General features: G+C 44.2%; 1 protein-coding gene across 4 annotated transcripts; it reads right to left on the reverse strand.

The window, feature by feature from the left end:
- Nucleotides 1–624: 624 nt before the first annotated feature.
- UPP2 (uridine phosphorylase 2) lies at nt 625–25,917 on the reverse strand. Of its 4 annotated transcripts, none has more exons than XM_054044464.1 (7): nt 25,645–25,917; nt 22,754–22,871; nt 16,460–16,618; nt 10,770–10,884; nt 9,227–9,436; nt 4,386–4,532; nt 625–3,682 (listed from the first exon to the last, which is right to left on the reverse strand). In XM_054044464.1, the coding sequence occupies exons 1-7, from the start codon at nt 25,668–25,670 to the stop codon at nt 3,501–3,503; spliced, it is 957 nt and encodes a 318-aa protein (XP_053900439.1). In that variant the 5' UTR covers nt 25,671–25,917; the 3' UTR covers nt 625–3,500. The 4 variants fall into 4 exon arrangements, with proteins under 4 accessions (XP_053900439.1, XP_053900440.1, XP_053900441.1 ...); XM_054044465.1 differs by lacking the exon at nt 25,645–25,917 and adding an exon at nt 19,802–19,833 and having other exon boundaries at nt 22,754–22,831; XM_054044466.1 differs by lacking the exon at nt 22,754–22,871.

Below are 25,917 nucleotides of genomic sequence, written 5' to 3' on the forward strand. Positions count from 1 at the left end.
TGGAATGATTTAGTTGGGAATTGGTCCTGCTTTGAGGAGGGGGTTGGACTAGATGACCTCCTGAAGTCCCTTCCAACCCTGATATTCTATGATTCTATGATAGAATAAACTGCTGGCTTGTTAAGTCTCCGGTTGCTTCCAAATCATTGGAAGGCCTCAGTCCCTTGGTTAGAATGCTCCTATTAGTACAAGTTCATAGTTCAGAGGTTTGAGCAGGAAAGAGGCAAAATGGAGATGTTTCCAGAGCCTTTTGTAGCTTCTGCCAAGTGAAGGGAAACCTATTGTTCTAGTTTGTGAAAAAATACAGGTAACAAAATGGAGTTTGGAATCACATAAGCAAGTCACATGTCTATGCATGCTTCGCTTAATCATAGCAGAGGCCAGTAACCATACTCTAGTTAGAATGTCCTCAGGAAAGTCCATTAAGTGTAGATAGGTGTCTTCCATGGTCCATTGTAAGTGAAGTGTTCTTTGATGGGCCATTCAACTTGAATAGTTCCTTCACAATGTGCTGACTAAATATCTTGTTGGTGTTACCACAGGAGCAAACACTTGAAATACAGGTACATAGTTAATATTCATAACTTCAGATACAAAAATGATACATGCATACAAATAGGATAATCACATTGAGCAAATCATAAATTTTTAATAGATACCTTACTTGACATACTTTGTACAAGATCTGTTGTAATTATATAACAGTGGCAGCAACAATGATCTACCTGGTCATGTTTTAATCATATAACGTCTCACCCTGTCCTCCAGGAGTTCTCAGAGTTAATAGCTAATGGTCATAATAATTGCTAAGATTGCTTCAGTTGGTTCCTTAAGTTACCCTAGGATGAATTTCATCAACCCCTGCTAACTTGAATATATCTAACTTATCTAAATATTCTTTAACCTGTTCTTTCCCTATTTTGGCTTGCATTCCTTCCCCTGTGAGGTTAATATTAATTGTGTTGAGTATCTGGTTATCATTAACTTTTTTAGTGAAGACTGAAGCAAAATAGGCATTAAACACTTCAGCTTTCTTGATGTCATCAGTTATTACCTCTCCTTCCCCACTAAATAGAGGACCTACACTCTCCTTCATCTTTCTCTTGCGCCTAATGTGTTTTCAGAACCTTTTCTTATTGCCTTTTATGTCCCTTGCTAACTCTAACTCATTTTGTGCCATAATCTTTCTGATTTTGCTCCTACATGCTTGTGCTATTCTTTTCTACTTCTCCTTAGCAATTTGTCCATGTTTCCACTTTTTGTAGGATTCCTTTAAAGAGCTCCTGGTGGAGCCATATTGGCCGCTTACAATTCTTCCTATCTTTCTCTCACATCAGGATGGTTTGCAGTTGTGCCTTTAATATTGTCTCCGTGAGAAACTGCCAGCTCTCCTAAACTCCTTTTTCCCATAGAGTTTCTTCCCAAAGGACCTTGCCTACCAGTTCTTAAAGTTTGTTAAAGTCTGCATTTTTGAAGTCACCGAGTCTACTTTGGACTTTACTATCTTGAGTAATTTTGTATCATCTGCAAATTTTCCCACCTCACTGTTTATCCCTTTTTCCAGATCATTTATGAATCTGTTGAACAGCACTGGGCCCAGAACAGATCCCTTGGGGACATTGGTGTTTAGGGGTTTTAAGATTTAGGGATTGATTTGACGTGAAACGTGTACTATCCAGAACACCTAGAGGTGAGACCTCCAGCTCAGGCTGAGGGATACTAATGGGGCAAGGTAAGAAAGCCTGAGCCGGACCTGTTCTATAATTAAATAAAAGACTTCAGTTCAAATGCCTGAGTAGTGAGCACTACAGACCTGATATCCCTCTCACGCCAGTGAGAAACAGGAGTAATTACAGTGAACCAAATGTAAAATAGCATAGGTGAGAGAAGCATCAGACCTTACATTCCTTAAACAGATTTTTAAAAGTATTATTTCCTGGACTTAAAGTTGTTGTAGTAAAAAAATAAAATAAAATAAAAAATAAAGATACGGTACGACCTCAATTTTATGAACATCAATCTTAGGACACTTTTCTTGATGGGGGTACGGGGGAAGTCATATGACTAAAGTGATGTCAGTGAAGAATAGGTTGACATCTTTTCACATTCTGATATCTTCAGTGCATTGGGAATTGCTTTGCAGGGGTTTGAAGGGCAAGAAGTAATCAATGCAGTGCACCATGCTGCAAGTTATGCACTATACCTGCTGTAATTTTGAGATGTTCAGTTTTATGAATTTTTTTATTTAATTAACTCGATCCCTGAATAGCTGATAAAATAGGGATTCTCCTATGTTTGATGAAGACTTCATGAATATTGGTCATACAATTGTGGGTCTAGGCTAGCCCATGAAAAATACCTTTTTGTAATAGTTTCTTCTGATTCTATTTTCTGTTTAAAATTATAAAAACGTGTTCATTTTACAGGCCTGTACTCTATTTAATGTGATATATTAAGTTTATAATATTTAAAATAACAGTTAAACTTCTATAAATTACTGTTACAAGATTGTAAGATTCTCATTGCAAACAACACTTTGAATGGGTCATAAAAATAGGGCCTGGGCCTGAGCCAGAGCCCATTGAAGTCATGGGAAAGTGAAAGAAGTGGACTCTGGATCAGGCCATAAGTTAAGTAAAAAATCCAAACAACAAAGAACCTTTTAGCCATTTCAAAGTTAGAGATCATGATTTGTATTTCTATGTGCTGATTAACAAACACATATGAAGGATACAGGACTCGTTAGTAATTTACCTTAAAATAAAATTTGTATCAATAATATTTATTCTCTCTTTATAAGCTGCCTATCACCTGTGTTTGCTGAAACTCAATGAAGAACAATAATGCCACAAATGCTGATTTGCCTAGTTTTGGCTTTCTAAACAATCACCTTGGGGCCCAAACCTACACCCACTTAGTGAGCAGTTCCACCATGATGATAATTTTATTTTTGCTATAAGAAGGATTTCTGTGGCCTACCCTTTTATGTTATAGTAATACTTACATACTTTCCATTTCAGACCTTTTCTCAGATATATAAATATGTAAAATTAAACAAAACCAAGTCCTAGATAGGTCTGGATCCTGGAACACTACAGGGCCAGATGTTCAGAGGTGCTGAACACCCACAGGCTCTATTATAAATCAGGTTCACTGAGTCCCACTAGGGCTACTTGTGATTACACTCCACACCTTTTTATGCCTGTAGAGGGATCTGATGTGGAAAGTGTTTTATAGATAGGTGTTAATTTTATGTGAATGTGTATGCCGTAAAATCCCCTTATAGGACAAAACGACTACATTATAACTGGCTTTAGAGTTTTCACTAACTATGCATTGAAACCATTTGGAACTATCATTCTGTTTCCTTATAAACAGTTTCATTTATATTTGAATTCACTACACAGCAACATTATATTTATGTCTGCCTATACGTATCAATATACAGAGATAAATACATAAGACATTCATTTTGTGTATTGGCAGGGTATATTTTCCCCTTAGTTATTCAGGAAAAATGCATTGTCTAGTAATTCCATTTGGTTATATAACCCAAGACGCTTTTTGATAAAAATTGAGATCAGATGCTGAGGCCGTTGCTGATATTCTACTAGAACTTCATGGGGTGCCTTAATCTGGTCACCTTCGAGTCGGTTAAGGAGTGCCACACAGACAACAGCAGCTATAAGAAAAACAAACGCCCTTTTAAGTAACTTATGATATACCAAAATATCCACTGTATTTGCTACAGTAAAGGATTATATTCCTAGCACACATAGATAATGCAGGTTTATCGGGGGAGGGGTTAAATGAAGGGCTCAATATACCTCCCTGGGAAGATGTAAGCTCCACTTCCTGGAACTTACAGGGGCAGCTGTACTGGTGAAGCAGAGGCAGTGTCATCATAATTACCCCCCCTTTGCAGGTCTGCAGCTGCAATCTTTAAGCTTTATTCAGAGCTCCTTAGGAGCTCAATTGGCAGAGGTTGCCTGAAAATTCATTCATCACATGCACTGAAAATATGCCCCACAATATGTTAGCAAGAGACAAGTGATCTTTGCAGCCAGTAAAAGAAAACCAGAGACACGGGCATAGCCAGGAAACTATTCAGAGCTGGGCTGAGTGAAATTTTGGTTTTGCCAAGACAGTTAATTGTTTTTTCTACGCCCTGCACTTCCAAACAAGGAGTTTCAGGTAAACATTTTATGAAGCCACTGGATTTGTGTTAATATACTTTTTAATGAAAGAAGCTTGGAATACATTTTTAGTTTTCACATTGTATAAATCCCAGAGCTGACCAAATCCATATGTAGATAAAATTAGGAAGTGTGAAGGAGTATGAGAACAAACGTGAAAAGGAAATGGCCTGTGACAAGAAATCTTACCTTTTAGACCACACAGTCCACATATAGCAGCAAATACAGTTGACTCCATTTCAATATTTCTTACACCAGCATCATAAGCTCTCTTTAAGTACTCCAACTTCTTTTCATGGGAAAAAGAACACAATGCTCCATCTAATCGTCCTTGACCTGGAAAGAAAAAAACCTGTGACTGCTCATCCGTCTATACAATATGGGGTTTGCAGTCAGAGTAAAACTGGCTGCAGTCTCAGGCAGTTTCCCTCAAAGTGCAGAATTTGTCTAAATTCTCCTTAAAACCGCATTAAATTGTTATTTTAATGGGGCTCATTAAATTATTTCTTATTCCATTTGCTATGTATTTTTAAAGCCAATCTGCTATGACAAAATACAGCTGAGTTCGCTATAGAAGTTTTAACAAAACGGAGACCAAAAAACCACAGGTGCATAGAGATATGGTGGCAGATTCTCAGCTGTGTAAGTTGGCATAGCTCTGTGAGGCTCTGCAGATGAAATCTATAACATACCAAGTTGCTTTAGAAAACGATTAACAAATTTAGGTACACATGCCCCTTCCATTATGTGGAGAAAATGGAGACGGAAAAGACTTTTTAATCTTAATTTTAACTCCTTTTTTTAAAGGGAGATGGTTAATTATAGGAATCAAACTGATTTAAGAGAATTTTTTCTTGACAACTTTGTTTTCTACCAGGGGTTCACACCTCTGTTCTCACTTTTCCAAATCTCTTAGGGCTTGGCTACACTTGCAAGTTAGAGCGCATTAAAGCAGCCCTAGGCATCCTAACGCCCAATGTGTCCACACTGCCAAGTCACATAGAGCGCCTGGATTCTGCAGCTGGAGCACTCCTGGTAATCCACCTCCACGAGAAGCATAAAGCTTGCTGTGCCCCAGCTGAAACGCCTGGGCGTCACTGTGAACGAAGTGTTGCATTACTGTGCTGTGATTGGCCTCCAGAAACATCCCATAATCCCCTGAAGTCAAGTGGCCACTTTTCTCATTGTTTTGAAACCTCTGTTTCTGACAGCTGGCATGCTTATCTGCTCCGGGACAAAGAAAGCCATTACTGTGGAATGTTGCTGTTGTGAGTGTGTGTGAGAGAGGGGGAAGGGTGGTCTGCTGCTGTCTGAACTTACAAGACAGCATGCTCAGGGCCGGCTTTAGGCCGATTCAGCCGATTCGGCTGAATTGGGCCCCGCGCCGCAGCTATCAACCCCGCCCCGCCCCCAGCTCACTTCCCCGGCCCCTCCTCCCCTCCCCTGAACGCCCCGCCCCCTCCCCTGCTTCCCGCGAATCAGAGATTCGCCGGAAGTCTGAGACGAAGCAGGGGCGGGCCAGCAGCACGAGGTAAGCTGGGGTGGGGGCGGGAGAAGGGCTCCGGGGAGGCGCGCCCATCCCGCAGGCCCCAGCGGCTCTGGCCCGGCTTGGCTCCAGCCCGGCCCAGTCCCTGCGGCTCGGGGCCCCCCGTCCCCCCCGCGGCTCGGATCGGGTCCCCCCCCCCAGCGCGGCTTCCGCGGCGCGGCTGGGATCCCCCCCACCCCCGGTGCGGCTTCCACGGCGCGGCTGGGACCCCCCGGCGCGGCCCCCCCGCGGCACGGCTCGGGTCCCCCCCCGGCGCGGCTTCCGCGGCGCGGCGTGGCTCAGGTCCCCCCCCCCCCCGGCGCGGCTTCCGCGGCGCGGCTGGGATCCTCCCCCCGGCGCGGCTTCCGCGGCGCGGCTGGGATTCCCCCCAGCGCGGCTCCTGTGGCGCGACTCGGGTCCCCCCGGCCCTCCGGCGGCACGGCGCGGCTGGGATCCCCCCCCCACCCCCGGCGCGGCTTCCGCGGCGCGGCTGGGATCCCCCCCCCCACCCCCAGCGCGGCTTCTGCGGCGCGGCTGGGACCCCCCCCCACCCCCGGCGCGGCCCCCGCGGCGCGGCTCGGGTCTCCCCGGCCCCGGTCCCCCTGCGGCGCGGCTCGGGTCCCCCCGGCGGCACGGCTCGGGTCCTGGGGGCGGGGCTTGCAGCAAGCCCCGCCCCCAGGAATCGGGCCCCGCTCTTGGTAAAGCCGGCCCTGAGCATGCTGACATGCTCACAGCCCCCCCAAAACACACTCCCTGTCACAATCCACCCCCCCCATTTGAAAAGCACGTTGCAGCTACTTGCACCCTGGGATAGCTACCACAATGCACTGCTCTCTGTGGTGTTGCAAGAGCTGCTAATGTGGCCACGCCAGTGCGCTTGCAGCTGACAGTGTAAATACATGGCAGCGTTTTCCCTGTTGCGGTCTCCGAAGGCTGGTTTAACTCCCAGCGCTCTACATCTGCAAGTGTAGCCGTGCCCTGAGACTCAGGATCCATTTAGAAAAACAATTAACTCTCACTCATACTCTCAGATATTCTAAGGGCCCAATTCTTGGATCTGGCCAAGCTGCCCCCTTCACTGGATGCAGGACCTGAGGGCAAGTGAGCAAAGATGCTCTTGCACTGCTCTGTCCCCGGGGCTGCTGAGGGCAGTCGCGTCCTCCCACATAATGCAGCACTTAGGTTAGGAAATGGCCTTCAAAGCGATCTATAAGGACTGCATTCCTGGTGGCTGTAACATTAGCAAAGAGAGCGGGTGAGATCCATACTGCAAAACCGAGCCCTTCTTCAACAGTGTGCTGTAAGGATAGGTGACCTATGGGATGATTCAGTTTACTTGACTCAATCTATCAGTCTATCACTGTTGGTCCCTAATCTTCCTAATTTAGCAGGTGAGGCTAGATAGTTATCTTCAAAATGTTCTTAGTTACTGCTGAGAAAGAACAAAGCCTTTTTGTAAATCCCATAGATTATTTGTAGCAGATGGAGACCAGTCCAGAGGGCTGATAAATTTTGTTTAGAAAATAAGTGAATCATTCATTGCGTTCAAGCCTGCTGTGACTTTACATATGTCTTTAATGGAGGTTTTAGGCTTATCTTTACTTAAAACTGTACAGCTGTGCCGCTGCAGCTCTAGTGCTTTAGCGTAGACCCCCCAGCACCGATCAGATGGATTCTCCCGTCAGTGTCGGTAATCCATCTCCCCAGGAGGCAGTAGCCAGGTCGAAGGAAGAATTCTTCCATTGACCTAGCACTTTCTACATGGGGACTTAGGTTGGTCTAACTCCACCATTCAGGGTTGTAGATTTTTCACATCCCTGAGCAACATAGTTATGACGAGCAAATTTTCTACTGCAGACCAGGTCTCAGAACACTTTCTAGTAGCTCTGAAACAGCCTCTACACAATTGCTTAGAAAAGTCTCTGTAACAGAGATGTGTAAGGTTACTACATGGAGCTCAATTCACACATCTTCCCAGCAGCAGTCTCTTTGAAAGAAGAACAGGAGTACTTGTGGCACCTTAGAGACTAACATTCTCTTTGAGTTAGCTTGTAGGTCTGATGTCCAATGAGGAAGAGTAGTCTTGTAATCATTAACTCAGTTAATACTCCTTTAGTGGGGTGGGGGTGGGTTTGTTATCATTAGCTAATCGCCAAATGGGGCAATTATCAAAGGGCAAAAAAAGGCTGCTTATTAGCTACCGGATCCATATTGCCCAGCCACCTTCCCTGCTTCTGAGTCTTTAGATGATTTTTTGACTAAACAGGAAAAGAATTGATTTGGGATAGACCGTGTTGAAGCACTTTATATGCCTTTGGGTCGGAAAGTCTGGATCTGTGCAGAAGCATGTTGACAACAGTGGACACAATTCATCTCGTGGGTTCTGGCTGTAAAGTGAGGGCACATGCACATTTCTACAAGTGTGGCTGTATTCAGGCAATTGACTGATAGAACTACAGCTCCTGGAAAGTGACCTGTCTTGCTAACATCACAGATTTGTTTTTACTAGTATTTTGGAATTTAATTTTGATCTTCAAAGAATGAACCTCTTCTCACTTGTGCTTATGTTTCTCACTTAGATGTTATGTCCTCGGCTCAGGCAAATGTACACCTAAAACTTTACTACACTGGACAAACCTTTTAATATCCTTGTTGTTCCTACTGTTTATCCTCTCAAATGGCTTTTTATTTAAGTAAAACATGGCCTTGAGAAACACACAGATGGCTGCATTTGCAAGCAGATCCAAAGGTTTATAAATAGTCCTCCAATTATTAATTCTCCATTTATTCTGTTTCATCCACTTTGCAATCAGCATTTAATTTTGTAAAGGAAACCGTTCCAAGATATTGCTGAGGATCTAAGGTTTATTTACACAAATGCCACACACTTACTGACATTTTTCTTCTGTTAGGTAATTCTGAAGCTATAATCCTGTCATAGGAAGTAACTTAGTGTAACCCATCTGTTAAAATTATGTTAAGATTATAGACAAGGGGCTATTTACTTTAGCTGCTTAATGTTATGTGCCTATTGCTTTCAAAGATTCACTGAGTATATGCTGGTTTCGGTGGCTCAGTAGGGCTGAGGGACAGCAGGAAGTGCTATCCAGGGAATCCTATACTTTCCTAAGGGAGTGAGTGCTGTCCAGAATGAATTGTAATGCTTGATTCACTGCCATGGTTATAATAATATTTTCTTTGCAGATGTGATGTTGTTACAAAATTTGACTAAGTGGCAGATGCAAATAGAGACCAATTACACTATGGTTAATGGTTGTGCTAATTGGTGTGACATATTATGAAAGTAGTTCTATTTCTGACCTGTAAACAAGTCTCTAAAATATATGGTGGATCAAATCCTAAAGTCCTTCCTTGCGTTTTACTCAGCACTCACTCAGGCAACTCTCCTGCTGACTGCACTGGTCATTTTGCCTGAGCAAGGGTTTCAGGATCTGGTCTTATGTTTGAAAAAGAAAATGAATAGAAAAGTAGAGATACCCCTCACCTTCATAAAAATCATAAGTGCACATAGTATGCCCAATAAGTGTTGGAAAGTAATGAATCTCTTTGCTGCAGTTCAGTAGCTCCTCAACAAGGTCCTTATCAAGTTCAGTGCTTCGTACAACTATATTATCCAGTATCACCTGCTCAAACCGAGCCTTAAAAAATGAATCCACTGCGATATCTGTGATTACAACAGTTCCAGGGTCAATGCCTGCAGAAGTGGGGATTGGGGATAGGTTAGTGCTACATAATATTTATAATTGAGATTATAACCTAATTTATTACAGTAATATCTTAATTAATATGAATATTTATCAGCAAACTATATATATGAGAGAACCATTCAAATACATACAAAGTAAAACTCAGTAAGTGCACATGTATGGATATGAAGGGTTGCAAAGGGAATATGTTGGCTAAAGAGTATTTATTTCTTCTGACACATAGGTGGGGCAAGGAAAGTTCATGTGTAGCTATTGGTTTGTATGTATGATTTGTCTATGTTTTAATGAATATTTGCTTAGGGTGAAAAGATAGGCATATTTATTTTGATTTCTAAGCCTCCCCTGCCCTCCCCCCCCCAAAACTGTGCATCTTAGTTCCTGTACTCCTAAAAGGTAAAGGAGATTCTCAGTTAGCTAATTCACTAGGGGCTGTGGGCGTTTTGAGCAGAAGATTAGCTTTCTGTCCCACTACTGCCATGATGTTCCAAATGACCTTCTACGCAGGTGCAGCAGAGCGACAAATGTGAAGTCCTAAAGTGTCCATGGAGTGGTTAAAATACTTTATTGTGCTCCTCAATTTGGGTTTAATCCTGAAGGGTTTATGCAGTCAAAGCTCTCATTGGAGGAAATGGGAGTTTTGCCTGCATCCAGACTGAATGATCAGACCTGCTTTATTTCCATTACATAGTTATTCCAATTCCTCTCTGAGAGTTAATCTAAATTTATATTTTCTGAACTTCAAGTTAATGTGGTCATTAATATTGACTGAACACTTCCATTATAAGAGAGAGATTTCTTAGTCCCATTCCTTGCCTATCTTTTCCATTCATTCTTAGATTGTAAGTTCTCTGGGAACTGTCTCTCCATTCATGTTTGTATAGCACCCCGCACAATAGGGCCCCAATCCTGATTAGGACTTATGGGCTTGCCAGACAAAACCAATTGATTATACTTATTATTATTAACTGAGTGAAAGATGTTCTATTAGGGCTGAAACTTTCCGTGCATGGTATCAGCTTATGGGTGAGTATTTTGGGAAATAAGAGTAAACTTCTGTCAGCTGGTTTGGGTCTGGAAAGAGTATTATTCAGATGTATTAGATTTCAAGATATCATGTATTATGAAAATGTATGTTTCTGCTAAACCAGCCATTAGAAGTTTGATATTTGTTGACTTGAAATAAAATCTCATGTTTTGTTTGATATTTGAAGACCTGAAAAAAATAAAAAATATGAAAAGCTCCTAATAACTTGATCTATTACTTAGCTGTGTTTTATTGAACATCCTTTCCATCTGGAAGTAGTAAAGCTGGTAGCTTACCTAAGCCCCCAGAAGTACCGATGCGTATAATAGTAACATCACGGCATTTTGCATGGTGTAGTAATTTGATTAGTTCATGAAGCATAATAGAAATGGAAGGAACACCCATCCCGTGCTATTGAGAGAAAAGAAAATGAAAGCATCATTAATCATCATTTTTGTTCAAGCTGATACATATTTATAAAATTACTTCAGAATATTACTATATAGCCAGAGCTATCCTGTTCCCATTGATGTCAATGGGATATTTGTGGGAGAAGCATCGGACTCTGAATCACACCTTCATGGATTGGGGCATCCATGTGAGGGGCCAGCTTCTCTGAACTACTCTCTCTGATCCCACCTGACAGCATGGCACCAGGTGAAGTTGTACCGATGATGGTTCTCTGAGTGCACCTGCTGTGCTCCCTATCCACATACCTCTTACGGAGTTGGCAGCACAGAGATGGAGCCCAGAGGAATGAATGGTGTCAGGTTAAGCATTAGTTCCCACAGGTGTTTTTCTCCAGGTATATTAGGGAATGATGCCATATAGAAAGCTCTTTGGAGCAGGGACTGTCTCTTGTTCTGTCATGCTTGGGAGGAGCTCCCTGTAAACATCTGCAAAGCTACCTCATTATCCACCTTCAGACCCCTCCTCAAAACTCTCCTACAAAAACATGACAATGGTTAGGCTGCTGGTGTGCTGAGACCACTGCCTAGTATGGTGATCAACATTGTCTCATTGTTTCCTTTCACTCCCTTGTGTCCATCTGTTGTCTCTTGTCTTATTCTGAGATTGTAAGCTGGTTGCGGCAGGGACCGTCTTCCTGTGCTGTGTTTGTATCTAGCACAGTGGGGTCCTGGTCCATGACTAGAGCTCCTAGGTGCTATAGCAAGACAAAAAATCAGTAGTAAATATAATAATATGTTTGTGAAGTGCCAGGCACAACAGGGCCCCAATATCAGTAGGGGTCCCTAGGTGCTATTATAATGCAAATAATAAGAATGATTATTGTAATAATGGAGAGGCTACGACTCACCCGGAATTGCTCTCACCCTATGGAGCCCTAAATGCATCACAGGTCCAGTTTCTTATATACCCTGTAGCTGCTTTATACTGCACTGGCAATACACAGTATCCCTGCAGCCAGCATAGCTGGCAATGGCAAGATCACCTTGGGTGTAGGCGCAGTGTTGCAGGCCCTATACCACACCCAAACAGTCAATCACTTTACAACACAAGAGTCCAAAGGAGCAAGGCCCTGCAGGTTCTCAAACGGGGTGGTGGTTGGAGAAGGCTCTGCCTGAGGGCCTTACCAGCTCTGTGGTCTCTTTTCTGGCTCATTCTTCTGTCTGACTTCCTGGAAAAGAGTTCATTTCTCCTGCAGCTTGTTTACCACCCTTTGCCTGGGTTTCTGAGCTCTTTTTAACCCATTCCTTCAGTCCGTGCATGCTCAGCAGGTAGGGTGACCAGACAGCAAGTGTGAAAAATCGGGACAGAGGTGGGGGGTAATAGGAGCCTATATAAGAAAAAGCCCCAAATATCAGGACTGTCCCTATAAAATCGGGACATCTGGTCACCCTATCAGCAGGTCTGGAGGGGCGGGGCTAGCTGGGTCCAGTATTGCCTTTTAAACCCTTTGGGTCCAGTGTGGTGTTTGTACTCCCCCTCACACAGTTCCTGGGGCCATTGGCAACCATTATAATTTAGAGCATGATTTAGGCTGCTCCAAGTTACACCACGGGAACAAGATCAACCTACAGCTCTCCTGGAATAGCTATCCTGAGCTGCACTGTGCATTCTTCCGCTGCAGCCAAGGATGTAGGTCACGGGGCACACAGGAGAGGTGTCTGTATTGTGGGAAAGAGTCTGCTGCTTTGGCTCATCTTGCCTTTCTGGGTACATCTACACTAAAAAAAAGCCAAACAAACAAACAACATACAACCCCATCCCCCCCAACACACACAACCCCAAAACGTGCAGTGGCAAGTCTCAGAGCCTGGGTTCTCTGAGTTTGGGGGGATAAAAATAGCAGCTCCAAAAACCTCCCCCCTCTCTGGATTTCAGAGCCTGGGCTTCAGCCTGAGCCTGAATGTCTACATTGCTGTTTTTAGTCCTGTAGTGCAAGTCCAAGTCAATCAACCTGGGCTCTGAGATGTGCTACCATAGGTCTTTTTTGCAGTTTCCTACTATTTTCATCCCCTTTGCCTAAAGTCAGTACAGCGAGAATGTCCTTTCCCTAAATCTGTCTTGTCAGTAAATCAGTTCTGCTTTCAAAAACCCAGAGGCAGGTGTTTTCAAATGGGTAGGATTTATTTTGGCCCAATGGGAACATCATTGGTTCTATCATTTCTTTTTTCCATTTGCAGTGTGTCCCATCTCTCTCTCTGTTATAGGAAGATGGTTTTATTAAGTTTTATTGCATTTTATGTGTTAACATATTTTGTGTTCTTATTATTCTTGTACAGCTGCCTGAGTTCCTTGACAGTGCATTAAAAAAAATATTTTTATAAGAATAGCCAAGGCAGAAATCTCATAAATACCCCTAGTATTTCTGAGCCTGTTTGCATCTTGCTAAAACATGACATCAGCAACAACTCATAACAAATCATCTAATGGGGCATTGGCCAGAAATTTCATCCTACTTACCATCAGAATCATACAGTGTTCAACGTACATTGGAAAGTTGATCCTGACCTAGCCTTCATTAATTGGCTGGTTTCTTGATGCCTGAAAGATATCAGTCAACTAATGATGTCTAGGTCAGGAGATATAAAACAAAAACAAATAAGAATTTGTTTTTAGAATTGACAAGTTGTGCACACAGGTAGCCTCTGAAACTGTGAAGTTATTACTATTCTTTTGTCTTCTCTTCTCTTTACTTCCTATTGTTTGGCTTAGTCATGTGCTACATCGTGTCTTAGGCCTTGTCCACACAGACTTCCATTGGTTTAACGAACAGTGTGTTTTAAAACTAATTTAGCTAAAATGGTACAAGTTTGTGTGTAGCCAAGGCCTTATATTAGGATTTATCCTGATAGTGTCACAGTTGTCACTGAATTTTAGACTGACTGAGCAATAATAAAAATGTCATTATTTCCTCTTTTGTTTTTCCAAGAACCATATATTTTCTGTGTATGCTTTTTAGGCTCCAGTCCTGCAAACACAAGTGTGTAACTTCACTCAGGCGAGTGGTCTCCTTGACTTCTCATGTGAGTAAAGTTAGGACTACTCAAATGAGTAAAATGACATAGGTAGGTGATTGCAGGATTAAGATTTTATACCATGCCAAAAGTATTGGTGACATTTAAAGAATAATAACAAAATAAGATTGCTACCATAAGGCTTTTAGGGAATGGTTGTAATATTTTCAACTATAGTTCATAGTTTGGGCATGGTGTGAAGTGATCTTACCTCTTGAACTTTCTGAGCAAAATGTGCCCTCTTTCTGTTGTAAGACAGGGACCTTGCAAACTGAATATACAGGATGCCAAGAAATATGACATGACTCAAACATAAGAATCTTTTTTTATAAATCATCATTCTCAGTCCTGATCCGGCTCCTATTGAAATCCATGGCAAAACTCCCATTGGCATCCTTGGGAGCAGGAGCAGGCTCCGTGCCTATTAATCTTTTGTCTACACATGTAGTAGAAGTGTGGAAAAGGGAAATTCATGAGCAGGCGTGAGCATGTGCTCTAGTCCAGCGGTTCTCAAGCTGTTTGGTTGCAATACCCCATTTTAATGGGGTCGTCAGGGCTGGTGTTAGACTCGCTGAGGTCTGGGGCCAAAGCCCAAGCCCCAGAATCTGGGGCCAAAGCTGAAGACTGAGGGCTTCAGCCCTGGGTGGCAGGGGCTTAGGTTACAGGCCCCCTGCCTGTAAGCTGAAGCCCCAGGTTTTGGTCCCTCCACCCCCACCATGGGGCGGCAGGGCTCAGACTTTGGCCCTCCCACCCAGGGCAGGGGGGGGCTTGGGCAGGGGCTTTGGTCCCCCCTCCTGGGGTCATGTAGTAATTTTGGTTGTCAGAAGTGGGTCGCGGTGCAATGAAGTTTGAGAACCCCTGCTCTAGTCCAAATATTGAAAGTAAGGGGAAATAATTTATAGAAACCAAAAGATCAAGCAACAGCAGATTTTCACTAGGCTTATTGAAGTTTTAAATATAGCTTTATGAGTGACTGAAAGATTTTACTGATGAAAATCTTTTGAGCGTAAAGGGAAAATTTGCCACTGGCTTAGTCCATTATGAATGAAAAGCACAGGCATGGGAATCAGGGCATCTCTAGAGAGCAGGAGATGTAACCTCATGCAAGTCACTTAATCTCTGTGCCTTGGTCTCACCGTAAAATGAGGGTAATTACCCTTTCCTACCTCATAGAATATTGAGAAGTTTAATCAATTAGCACTTTTGGATCCTCTGATGGCAGACACAACAGAAATGCAAAGAGACTGGGAGTGGAATTGTTGATATTTCCAGCTTGTCAACCTCTGAGACAATAAGGCTGTAGTTATGCCACTATAACCCCGTAAACACACTATCATACAGAAGAGGTTTTTCCATTGCTGTAGGAACTCCATCTCCCCAAGCGAAGATAGCTTAGTCAATAGAAGCTGTGTCTACACCAGGGTTTAGGTCGGCGTAGCCACGGTGCTCGGGGTGGGGTGGGGGCGTTGGTGGATTTTTCAACCTAAGACTATGCCAACCTAAGTTTTAATCATAGATGAGCCCTAAGAGATGTGATGGAAGAAAATTACCTGCTGTGGTAATCACTATGTTTAAACTATTGGCCAACCTGCTGGCTTGTTGAACTATGCTGTTATTTCTATATGCACTATCTCTAGGAAATAGCAAATAGAGAACAATGTAACAGTGTTAGCTGTTAGGCTTTTTTGGAAGAATCCAAAACTTTTTCCATCAGTTAAAAGTGGGGTCTTTATGGCTTGGGAGATAGGAGCCTTTTATCTCTAGGTCACAGATTTGAATCCAGCTCAGGTCAGTGGTGCATGGAAGTTATTATGATATAATGGCTTCTTGACAACCAACATGAAATTAATGTGATAGATTATCCAATAATCAGTGGATTACCACCATAACTGACACCATTCTTGGCAGTCTCAACACAGAGGCCAAGAACTGAAGGGCATGAAGACTTAACTAGCCTCTCACTATAAGAGGCAGTTCCTCTAGGTCAGGGGTAGGCAACCTATGGCACGCGTGCCGAAGGCAGCACGTGAGCTGATTTTCATTGGCACTCTCAGTGCCTGGGTCCTGGTCACCGGTCCGGGGGGCTCTGCATTTTAATTTAATTTTAAATGAAGCTTCTTAAACATTTTGAAACCTTATTTACTTTACATACAACAATAGTTTAGTTATATATTATAGACTCATAGAAAGGGAACTTCTGAAAAGGTTAAAATGCATTACTGGCATGCAAGACTTTAAATTAGAGTGAATAAATGAAGACTCGGCACACCACTTCTGAAAGGTTGCCGACCCCTGCTCTAGGTCAACATGCTGAGGCTGTTCTTGCAATGCTGCTCCCCATAGTATGTTCCCTATTCAGTGTCTAGGGCTCTCAATCCAGCAGCTTTCAGAAGCTCTAAGTCCACATGAAACATTTAAAAAAGAAATACAAACAATGTGCTAAATTCTTCAGCTATTGTTGGCCTGAAAATGGAAGTATTTTAGGTACACTATAAAGTACTTACACTGATGGAGAGCACTGGTCCAGCCTTGTACATAGAATACCGATCTGTCCCAGCACAAATATCTTTCAAGTCTTTCCCATCTCCTTCAAGTCCAAGTTCTTTGTGCATGAACTGAGCAAAAGCTTTCATTCTGTTAGGGCTGCCACCAACGCAGACAAACTAGAAATAAAATGTAAGATTATCTGTACCATTCTAGCTAAAGCAGGGATCAAGACTCAGTCTGCACTTCTAATGTTACACTCAATTGCTCTAGTGGAATCATATATCCAAAGGGAGCAGATGTGAAAGTAAAGCAACTGCAAGACACAATTACCTAGTCTTGCAATTCTTATATGGAAATTCTTTTTAGAAACATGCAGCATTTTATAATTCCAGCCCCATCACAAATCTACCGTATATATTTTTTAAAAATATGCCAACACCGTGTTTTAGGAGGACAAACAATCTGATTTATTAGACCCATATCCTAGCTAGATAACCATTGTTCATGTTGTAACCTTGTTAATGGATCTGGACTTGTGCTGATCCTAAGTATCAAGTAAAAAGCAACAGAGGGTCCTGTGGCACCTTTAAGACTAACAGAAGTATTGGGAGCATAAGCGTTCGTGGGTAAGAACCTCACTTCTTCACTTGCATCTGAAGAAGTGAGGTTCTTACCCACGAAAGCTTATGCTCCCAATACTTCTGTTAGTCTTAAAGGTGCCACAGGACCCTCTGTTGCTTTTTACAGATTCAGACTAACACGGCTACCCTTCTGATAAGTAACAAGTGTTTATTTGGATGGCTTTGTGGTTAGAGGGTGAAACTCAGATTCTATTCCTAAAATATATTGTCTACATGTCCTGATGTTGCCACAGGCTTCCTTTCCAACTTCCTAGGCAAGTTACTTAATCTTTTTGTGCCTCAGATTATCCCTCTAAAATGGGATAAGAATTCTTACTTCCATCACAGAACTACTGTGAAGCTTGTGTTTGTAAAAGTGCATCGAAATCCTCAGATGGAAGGTGCAGTGAGAGTACATAAATGGAAAATATTATTGTTATTTGTTAGGTTTCTGACTATCACTCATGAGAATGAACAAACTAGGCTCTCTCTTTCTTTTAGTGAGGACTATAGAGGATCAGATTAGTTCAAGGGTCTAAAAAATAGGAAATAACATTAAAAATTACATATGGTGTTACTATAGGATTTCACTACTGTACAGCTGCGAATACTTGGATATTAATTCCTGGCCAAGTAAATGCAAAATAACATCAGTGTAATATATGCACTGAATTTAAGTTGTTACTATTGCTACAGACAGCAAAGCAGAAACAGATGTTAGAGTAGCTAATGGTCTAATTTGTTCTATCAACAGTGTCAACAAGAATTATTGAGCATAGCTGGAGACATAAAAACAATGGGGGGGAGACAACATTTCACAAATGACATTATTTTCAAAAATCTAATTCTACATTTAAAATGCAACTAAATGTTCCCCTCTGCCAACCTGATTTCAAATCTGGCTGCTGAGGTCAGAAGTAACATGAGGTTTCAGACCACCAACACAGTCTCTAGTGTATACTTGTTTACATTGTAAAACTATTGCACACTTTCCCACACAGTGCTCAGGAAAAAGAGAGGTTTGGGACAGTAGCAGATTGAAATGAGGTGTTTGGCAGAGCTGTGGGGAGAGCTTAACTGCCAGTGTTACTGCTAGGCCCTCACTTTCAGGTGTACCACATTTGTCCCCCAAAAATATGTTTTAGGAGATTGAAGGGCTTGTCTACATGGGGGGGATCCACAGCTTTTGAAGTTAATCCACTTTGAAAACGTTTGTGTACACACAACTGCATCATGTAGTGCACTGATTCCTCATGTACTGTGAACTCTGCAGTCTTCTTTCAAAACGAACTAACTTTTCTGTGAAGGAGTTAGTCCAGTCTAGTGTTCGTGTGTAAGCAATAATGCTGCAAATTACTTTGGCAGTCCTTCAACAGCTGTCTCACTCCGCTTTGTGAGTGACCGTTACTGACCTGTCTGTTTACCTGTGTGCCCTCGGTCAAATTGACCAGGCGTCCCCTCCCCCACTTATAAGCTGGCACAGTGCCAGATTTTGTCCATTCGCTCCTAGATTCCAGTTTGTCACAATACCTGTGATAATACTCCAGAAGCCCCATTACATGCCTCAGACAGCCACCTGGCTGCATCGAGACCCCGAATCTAACCAGTATCTGGAGAGAAACATCAATGCAGGAAGCTCTTGTGGCCAGCCATGAGAATAAAGACCTTTTTGTGGACATTGCTCGGCAGATTTCTCTGAGGGGCCATGACCAGGATACTGAACAGTGCCAGATAAAGAGCAAAGAGCTCATGAGCACCTACATTACATGGAGGGACAACAGGAAAAATCCTTCTGGGGACATGTAACCTGTCAATTTTTATGAGGAACTGAAAGGATTTTGCATAGCTGCATGACCACCCAACCCAGGCAGCTTGTGGAGCCTGCTGGCCACCTTCTCTCTTCCCCTCCACCCCCCACTCCCAGAGGATGACATGCAAGATACATTGGGGTATGAACATAAAGAGGCCAGTAAAGGGATTTCCCCATAAAGCCAGAATTGGTTCAGGACCCTGATGCTGGCTATGTAGAACATGAGCCCAATTCCTACACTGTAGCAACCAACCTCAACCCCCAGGCAGACATCCAGACCAGGACTAAGACTGATCCTATGGAGGGAAACTCAGCATGTAAGTTTTTTTAAATTATTTTTTAATGATTTACTATCTAACTTTTAATTGATGCTGCTGCTGTACTGTTGTACTGGCTTCTGTTCTGGGCGCCCCATGGCCACGGCCATTGATAACCCCATGATCCCTGCCTGCCAGCCTCCCTAGACAAACATTTACAGGGCCCTCCTAGCCCTGTAAACCTTTCCAAAATGGTATCTACCCTGGCCAGGTCTCTGTCTCATGCTAAAGCCCCAACTACTGACCAATTTCAGGCCTATGCCAGGGAAGACACATGCACGTGCTCCGATCTCCTTTTCCCCTTCCCTTGGCTGGTAACAGTGAATGCTTCAGGCAATCATTGCAGAACCCTGTCTATTTTTTCTTTTCACTTTCTATATGCCTGCAGGGGAGATATCTAAGCACAATCTAAGAGAAACGGCTCAATTTTTGTTCTGAGATTATGAGGAATAGCTGCATGGCCATCCTCCTTGGTATAGCTAGTGACTCCCTTCCACTCCTGCAGCACTTCTGGAGGGACCATCTTGATGATTAACTTCACAGCGTATCTCACTGGTCTGCCTTTTGCCTTTTTGAATAAGTGGGGGCATTCTCTGCCTCCTAGTCACCCACCTCAGTATAACCTCATCCAGAGTCAGGACAGCCTAAAAGAGATGGAGAAGGGATTACTATACAGCTCACTCCCAGATTCACCCTGCTAACTCCTTTGACACCATATAGGCACCTAAAATGCACAGCAAAACTAGGCAGTGGACTTAATTCCCAAGCCCACCCCCGCAACCCCACCCTCCAAGGAACAATGGCAAAGCCACACAGACAAAAATCCCAACACAAACACCACGTACCATCTTCCAGGTCCCCCCAAGACTGGGAAGAAATGCAGAGAGGTAAAGGCAGAAACACATGTTTAAAAAAATAGCTATCACAGCCTTCCTAGAATGTGAACAATAACTGCTTGTCATTTCTTTAATACCCCCAACTGCTGTGCACCTGCACTGGTCAGACCCTCAAGGACAGGGCCTTTATCAACAGCAGAATAAATCTGAGAGGGAGATAAGGGAAAAGTCCTGTGAAAATGTTCATGGACATCAATACAAAATCCTCCAAAACCCTCGAAAAATGCAGAGCGGGGAGGCAGTATCTGAGAACTGAGAATGAAACTGACAAGGAGCTTTCTGGGAGATGGTTACAGTAGCAAAGGACAGTGTGGCAATTGCCAGGGAAAGCACTGCATTAGTCAAAGACAGTATGGAAAGAGACAGGGAGATGGAGAGGCAACTCCTGGAGGCAATATAAAGCCAAAATGCCCTGTTGCAGTGCATATTGCTCTTAGGGCAGCAGGCAACGTTTTCTTTCTGCTGCTTCCAACCTATTCTGCAAACAGCGCCATCTCCCTTTCAAACAACCAAATGCACATTCCACTGTCATTCTGAGGCTACTAAGGTAGTGGGTAAACAGTTCCTTCCTTCCTTCCTTCTGTCCAAGTGGCCTAGGAATGGCTTCATTAACCAGGGGAGCAGAGGGTAAGCAGGTCTCCCAGGAGCAATATCCACACCATTAATGTCCATAGTGTTCCCAGGGGCAAAAGATCCTAGAATTGTGGACCCTTCTAAACCATCCTGCTTTTATGTCTGTAACCCTGCCAAAATGGTTGACAAGCCCTTGGGAGCACCATGGAGAAATACCTCTGAGCCCTGATTGGGGGCAAATAACAGGCACATGAGTCCCATAAGTTGCCCAATATAGTTTGGGAATCCCTTGCATGTAAAACCATCAATAACCCCCTGAGCGTTACCAAGCTTTATTACCTGGTACAATAGTACCTTTTCCATGGCATCACACACAATGGCCCCAACATCTGATCTCCCCATGCTGAATTGGTTCACAACAGAGCAGGAGCATTCAGGGGTGGCCAGCTTCCAGAGAGCAATGGCGACCCGCAATCTGCCTGTTCACAGGTATGGGGCACTGCATATTGGCATGCTACCACTCTAGTGCTGGAATTAGTTCAGCATGTATCTCACGAGAGCTTGCGTTCCCCATCCTGAAATTCTGTCATCACTGCCGGCTGTCCCAGGTTTGCAGATCAAGTCGTTCCCACCAATCTCTGCTGGTTTCCTGAGCCCAGAAACCATGTTGCATACTGTGAAGCTGCTTAAGGAACAAATCCTCCATTGCCAGTTGGTCAGTGTCTTCTTCTTCATCCTCATCTGCATCCCAGTTCCACCATCGCTGAGGATGCTCCTGTTGCTGGAGGAGCTGCTGCTGCTGCCACATCATCTGCTCAGTGGTGTGGTAGGCAAAGTCCCAAGTCGAATTCATCCAGCTTTGAATCCTGAAACACTGCCCAAGCAGCCTCTGCACATTTGAGGTTGCCAGCATAGCGGTGCAGGGCATTGTTGGGTCCAGGTTGACTAGCAGTAGCTCAAAAGTGGCACAAGCCTGCCCATAAAGGAAGTACGGGGCAAAGACAGATGAATCATGGGATTTTAAAAAAATGTTGAAGTAGCTTGGCTTCCGCTCTGCATCCCACAAGACAGCAAGAAAAGTCCCAGAATAAACACCGCTCAGCAGCAAAGCATGGGAATGCCACGCCCTCAGTTTACAGCAAACTGTCGCCATATGTACACACTGATGTGCATCAACAGAGGATACATCATCCTGTATGCACCCTATTATGCGGCATGGGTATGGTGTATTACCTGACGCTTAGCAAAAAGTTGCACATTAACTCCCCTTCCCCAACATGTAGACAAGCCCTTAGTCAATAAACCGAAAAGATTTGTAATCATAAGATGCATTTTGACCTCAGATCTCAATTGGAAACATGAAGTCTTATCTCACTTACCTCAAGTAGATGATGGCCAAATACTTCAAGACAAATATTCCTCCCCTGTGTAACTCCACTGATGTCATGGCAGATTGGAAACTAGGTTTTACCGAGGTGGGTTTTATTAAAGAAAACTTTCTGTTTGGGTTTCTGACCATATGATGAACTACAGAACTTTGTAGATTTGGGGCAGAAAGAATCTTTGCATATATACAATTCTGTATAACATCTTTGGCTACGAGGATGAGTAGAAATTCCTTGAGAAATTGAGGTGAAAGCCATTCTCTGAAGTAACTTAGAATCCATGCTGCTGGTGCAGAAATGGAGCACATCCTTCTTTCCTCAATAATAAAATACATAGACTTGGAAACAACAGCTATCACCGACACGATGGGCCAAATTCATCCTTTGAAGTCAATGTACTCTCTCAGTTCTGAAGTCAGTAGAACTCCACCATGGAGGATTTTACCTCATTATGTCTGTGATAGGTTTAGTTTTTGAGTCTACATATTTTATTGAGAAAAGAAGGGTAATCTCCACTGCTGTATCTGCAGCACAGTTTTAGTAAGTTGCTTCACAGAATGGCATTGGCCTATGGGAAGTTTAACTCATCTTCCTAGTGAGACCTAAGAAGACACTAGATAAAGGTAACAGTAAGAGATGTTTGAAGAAAGGCGAGTACGAAGGAAATGATTTGTATTTAGAGCTATTGTAACCTTTGCATTTTTGTTTACCTTTATGTCACCAAACATCACTGGTAGGTTGTGTGTTTTAGTTCCTAAATTTAAGTGATAAAGAACATCTTCGTCCATTGAATCCAAATGAGGGTTTTTAACATGAACAAGCCCATTTCTGAAAAAAAGTTTTGAGAGGTTTTATGGACAAGTCAGATCAAACAAAGGGAATTCATGACACAAGAGACAGTATCTGAATATTCGGTTGGTAACTTAGATTCATTGTTAGAATGTTATGCTCATGACATCAGGGCTATGTGTCATAGACCCAACCACTGGGGATGGCGACAGCTTGTCCTCTTCCCAGTCATTTTTTACTGTTCTGTAGATGCCCCCTTGATGCAGCTGCAGGACTCGAGCACCTTCACACTCACTACTTTCCTCAACATTTTTTATGTAATTGCATCTCTGCTATTGGTCATGTGACCAAAACTGGCAAGTGAGAAAGGGGGTTGTACTAGAGAGCCTCTGATTTCTGCCACTGATATAAAACATGGAGCATGGGGTCTGGTACCACCACCTGTGAGGTGTAGAGTGGGGTGACTGCAGAGGAGTCCATCAGAGAGATTATTGTGTCTCACGAGCAAATCATTACCCCTGTAGGAATGGAGTGAGCTGCGTAGGCTCCTTCCCAAAATAATGCAAAGCGAGAGGAGAAGGAAGAGAATAGGATCTGCAGGGGAAGCAAAAGTGCAGAGGAAGGTACAGATGGGGTAGGAGGACAGAGTGTGGGGAGGTTTTGGGGGGGATTGGAGTGAAGAAGTAAATAAGGACTAGGGAGAGTAGGATATCATTGGTGGTGGAATTTAGGGTTACCATACGTCCGGATTTTCCCGGACATGTCCGGCTTTTGGGGGCTCAAATCCCCGTCTGGGGGGAAATCCCCAAAAGCCGGACATGTCCGGGAAAATCGGGAGGGAGGGAGGGACGGAGGGCTCGGCGGTACTCGGCCGGGGACTCTGGGGCTGGGGTCGGCGGTGCGGGGCCGGGCCGGGGCCGGCGGTGCTCGGCAGGAGCCGGGGGTGCGGGGCCGGGGCTGGGGCTGGTGCGGTGCCGGGCCGGGGGCCTGGCCGGGCCGGGAGCCGGGGTCGCGGGGCCGGGAGCCGGGGGCGCGGTGCCGAGCGGGGGTCGCGGTGCCGTGCCGGGAGCCGGGGTCGCGGTGCCATGCCGGGAGCCAGGGGCGCGTACCGGGCCGGGGGCCGGGCCAGGAGCCGGGGTTGCGTACCGGGCCAGGGGCCAGGCCGGGAGCCGGGATTGTGTACCGGGCCGGGGGCCGGGCTGGGAGCTGGGCCGGGGGCGCGGTGCCGGGCTGGGAGTCGGGCCCGCGGGGCCGGGGGCGCGGTGCTGAGCTGGGCCGGGCCGGGAGCCGGGGTCGCAGTACCGGGCCGGGAGCCGGGGTCGCGGGGCCGTGAGAGCGGTGCGGGGCTGGGGTCGCAGTGCTGGGCCGGGCCGGGAGCCGGGGTTGCGGGGCCGGGAGCCGGGGTCGCGGGGCCGGGAGCCGGGGGCGCGGTGCCGGGCCGGGGTCGCAGTGCTGGTCCGGGGTCGCGGGGCCGGGCCGGGCCGGGAGCCGGGCCCGCGGGGCCGGGGGAGGAGCAGGGGGCGGAGCGTTCAGGGGAGGGGGCAGAGTTGGGGCGGGGCTGAGGGTGGGGAAGGTGCGGGGTTGGGGCGGGGCCGGGTCCCCATAGAGTGTCCTCCTTTTTAAAAACTAAAAGATGGTAACCCTAGTGGAATTAAAGGAAAAGGGGACAGACCATACAGTGAGTGGAGAGGTTTGAGTGTCAGACAGACAGACTACAGAGTACAAAGAACAAGAAAGAAAACCTGAGGACACAAAAGAGGGAGGGAGGGAGAGAGAGAAACAAGAGGAGAGTCAGAGTTAGAAGATCTGGAAAAATCCATTCTGTCAGAACTGAGAAAAGCTCCTCAGGAAGAACCAATGCAAACATCAGGAAATACAGGAGCAACAAGGAAAGAGCTAATGGCTCAATTTAGGTAGGAAAACAAAGGGAGGATGGGAGGCAAGGCTGCCCCATTGCATTCAGCATTAAAGTGCTTGCATACTGCATCTGTTCCAAATAAATTGTTTCCTGGGTTGGTCCTTCCAGACAGCCAGCTGGATTTGGGATTCATAGCCAACTTCTTCCCCACTAACTCCACTAGCCCTTTTATTTAATTCTGAATTGGCTGCAGTGCCAGCATCTGCCTAAAGTTTGCTGCCAAGGCTTTGATGCTGGGTCCCTTCATGGGTTCTAAGCAGCTGACCAGCTCAAACTCCTATTAGAAACTATTTCAGTAGGTGGACCGAGCATTCCCACACTTCCAGTATTACCACTGCAGTCACTGGCTGTTAATGTCTAGGGAAAGTCTTACCATTCTATGTCTTGCCAAAGGCATGTCTCTGGAAATGTTTAATGTAATATTAACCATTTTTTTGCAGCTATTACACAATCGTTAGAATCCTTAAATACTTTGTAAAAACTGTTATCTACATAAAGTTCAGCAAAAAAGTCAATATTTTCCTCTAACCTTAGCAATGGGAAGAACTGTAACTCTTTCTTCAATACAGTTCTCCCAGAATTAACGGATAAATAATGTACTTAAACACTGACTCTATATTATCTTACATACAGGAGTTTGCTGAAATTTTAACAAAAGTTGTGATTTTCATATTGTCCCAACATCTTGATAAATCACTGGGCAATAATCCGCATTTAAAGTAAAGTGAGATTCATAAGACAATGGGGTTTCAGTTTGCATTCCTTTTCCAATTGTATAATAAATGCAAGAGGATTAAATAGCAGTGTAGTTTAGTGTTCCAAATAAAAGCTAAAACAAAGCCTAGAAAACAGCTATCTTATCAAAACAAATTCAAAATTCACTCAATTACTTACCCAGCATAACCTTTCCTTTCAGTCATAACGGGCTTACTGGAGTCCACTGAAAGGGATGTTATGACTTCCCCCTTTCAGAAAAACACTTCTTGGTTGACACCAGGGAAGGACAACACTCTTCTGTTGCTACAGCTGCTAATTTATAGGATCTAATATGAATATTTGAAGAAGCTTTGCAGTGAGTTAAATACCCTCTTTTCACTTAGTGTTATTCTAAGAACAACAATGGAACTTTTTCTCTTATGTTTTCTAGTCAACCAGTCAGATGCAAAA

This window comes from Malaclemys terrapin, chromosome 11, assembly GCF_027887155.1.
Source record: "Malaclemys terrapin pileata isolate rMalTer1 chromosome 11, rMalTer1.hap1, whole genome shotgun sequence".
Taxonomy (NCBI): domain Eukaryota; kingdom Metazoa; phylum Chordata; order Testudines; family Emydidae; genus Malaclemys; species Malaclemys terrapin.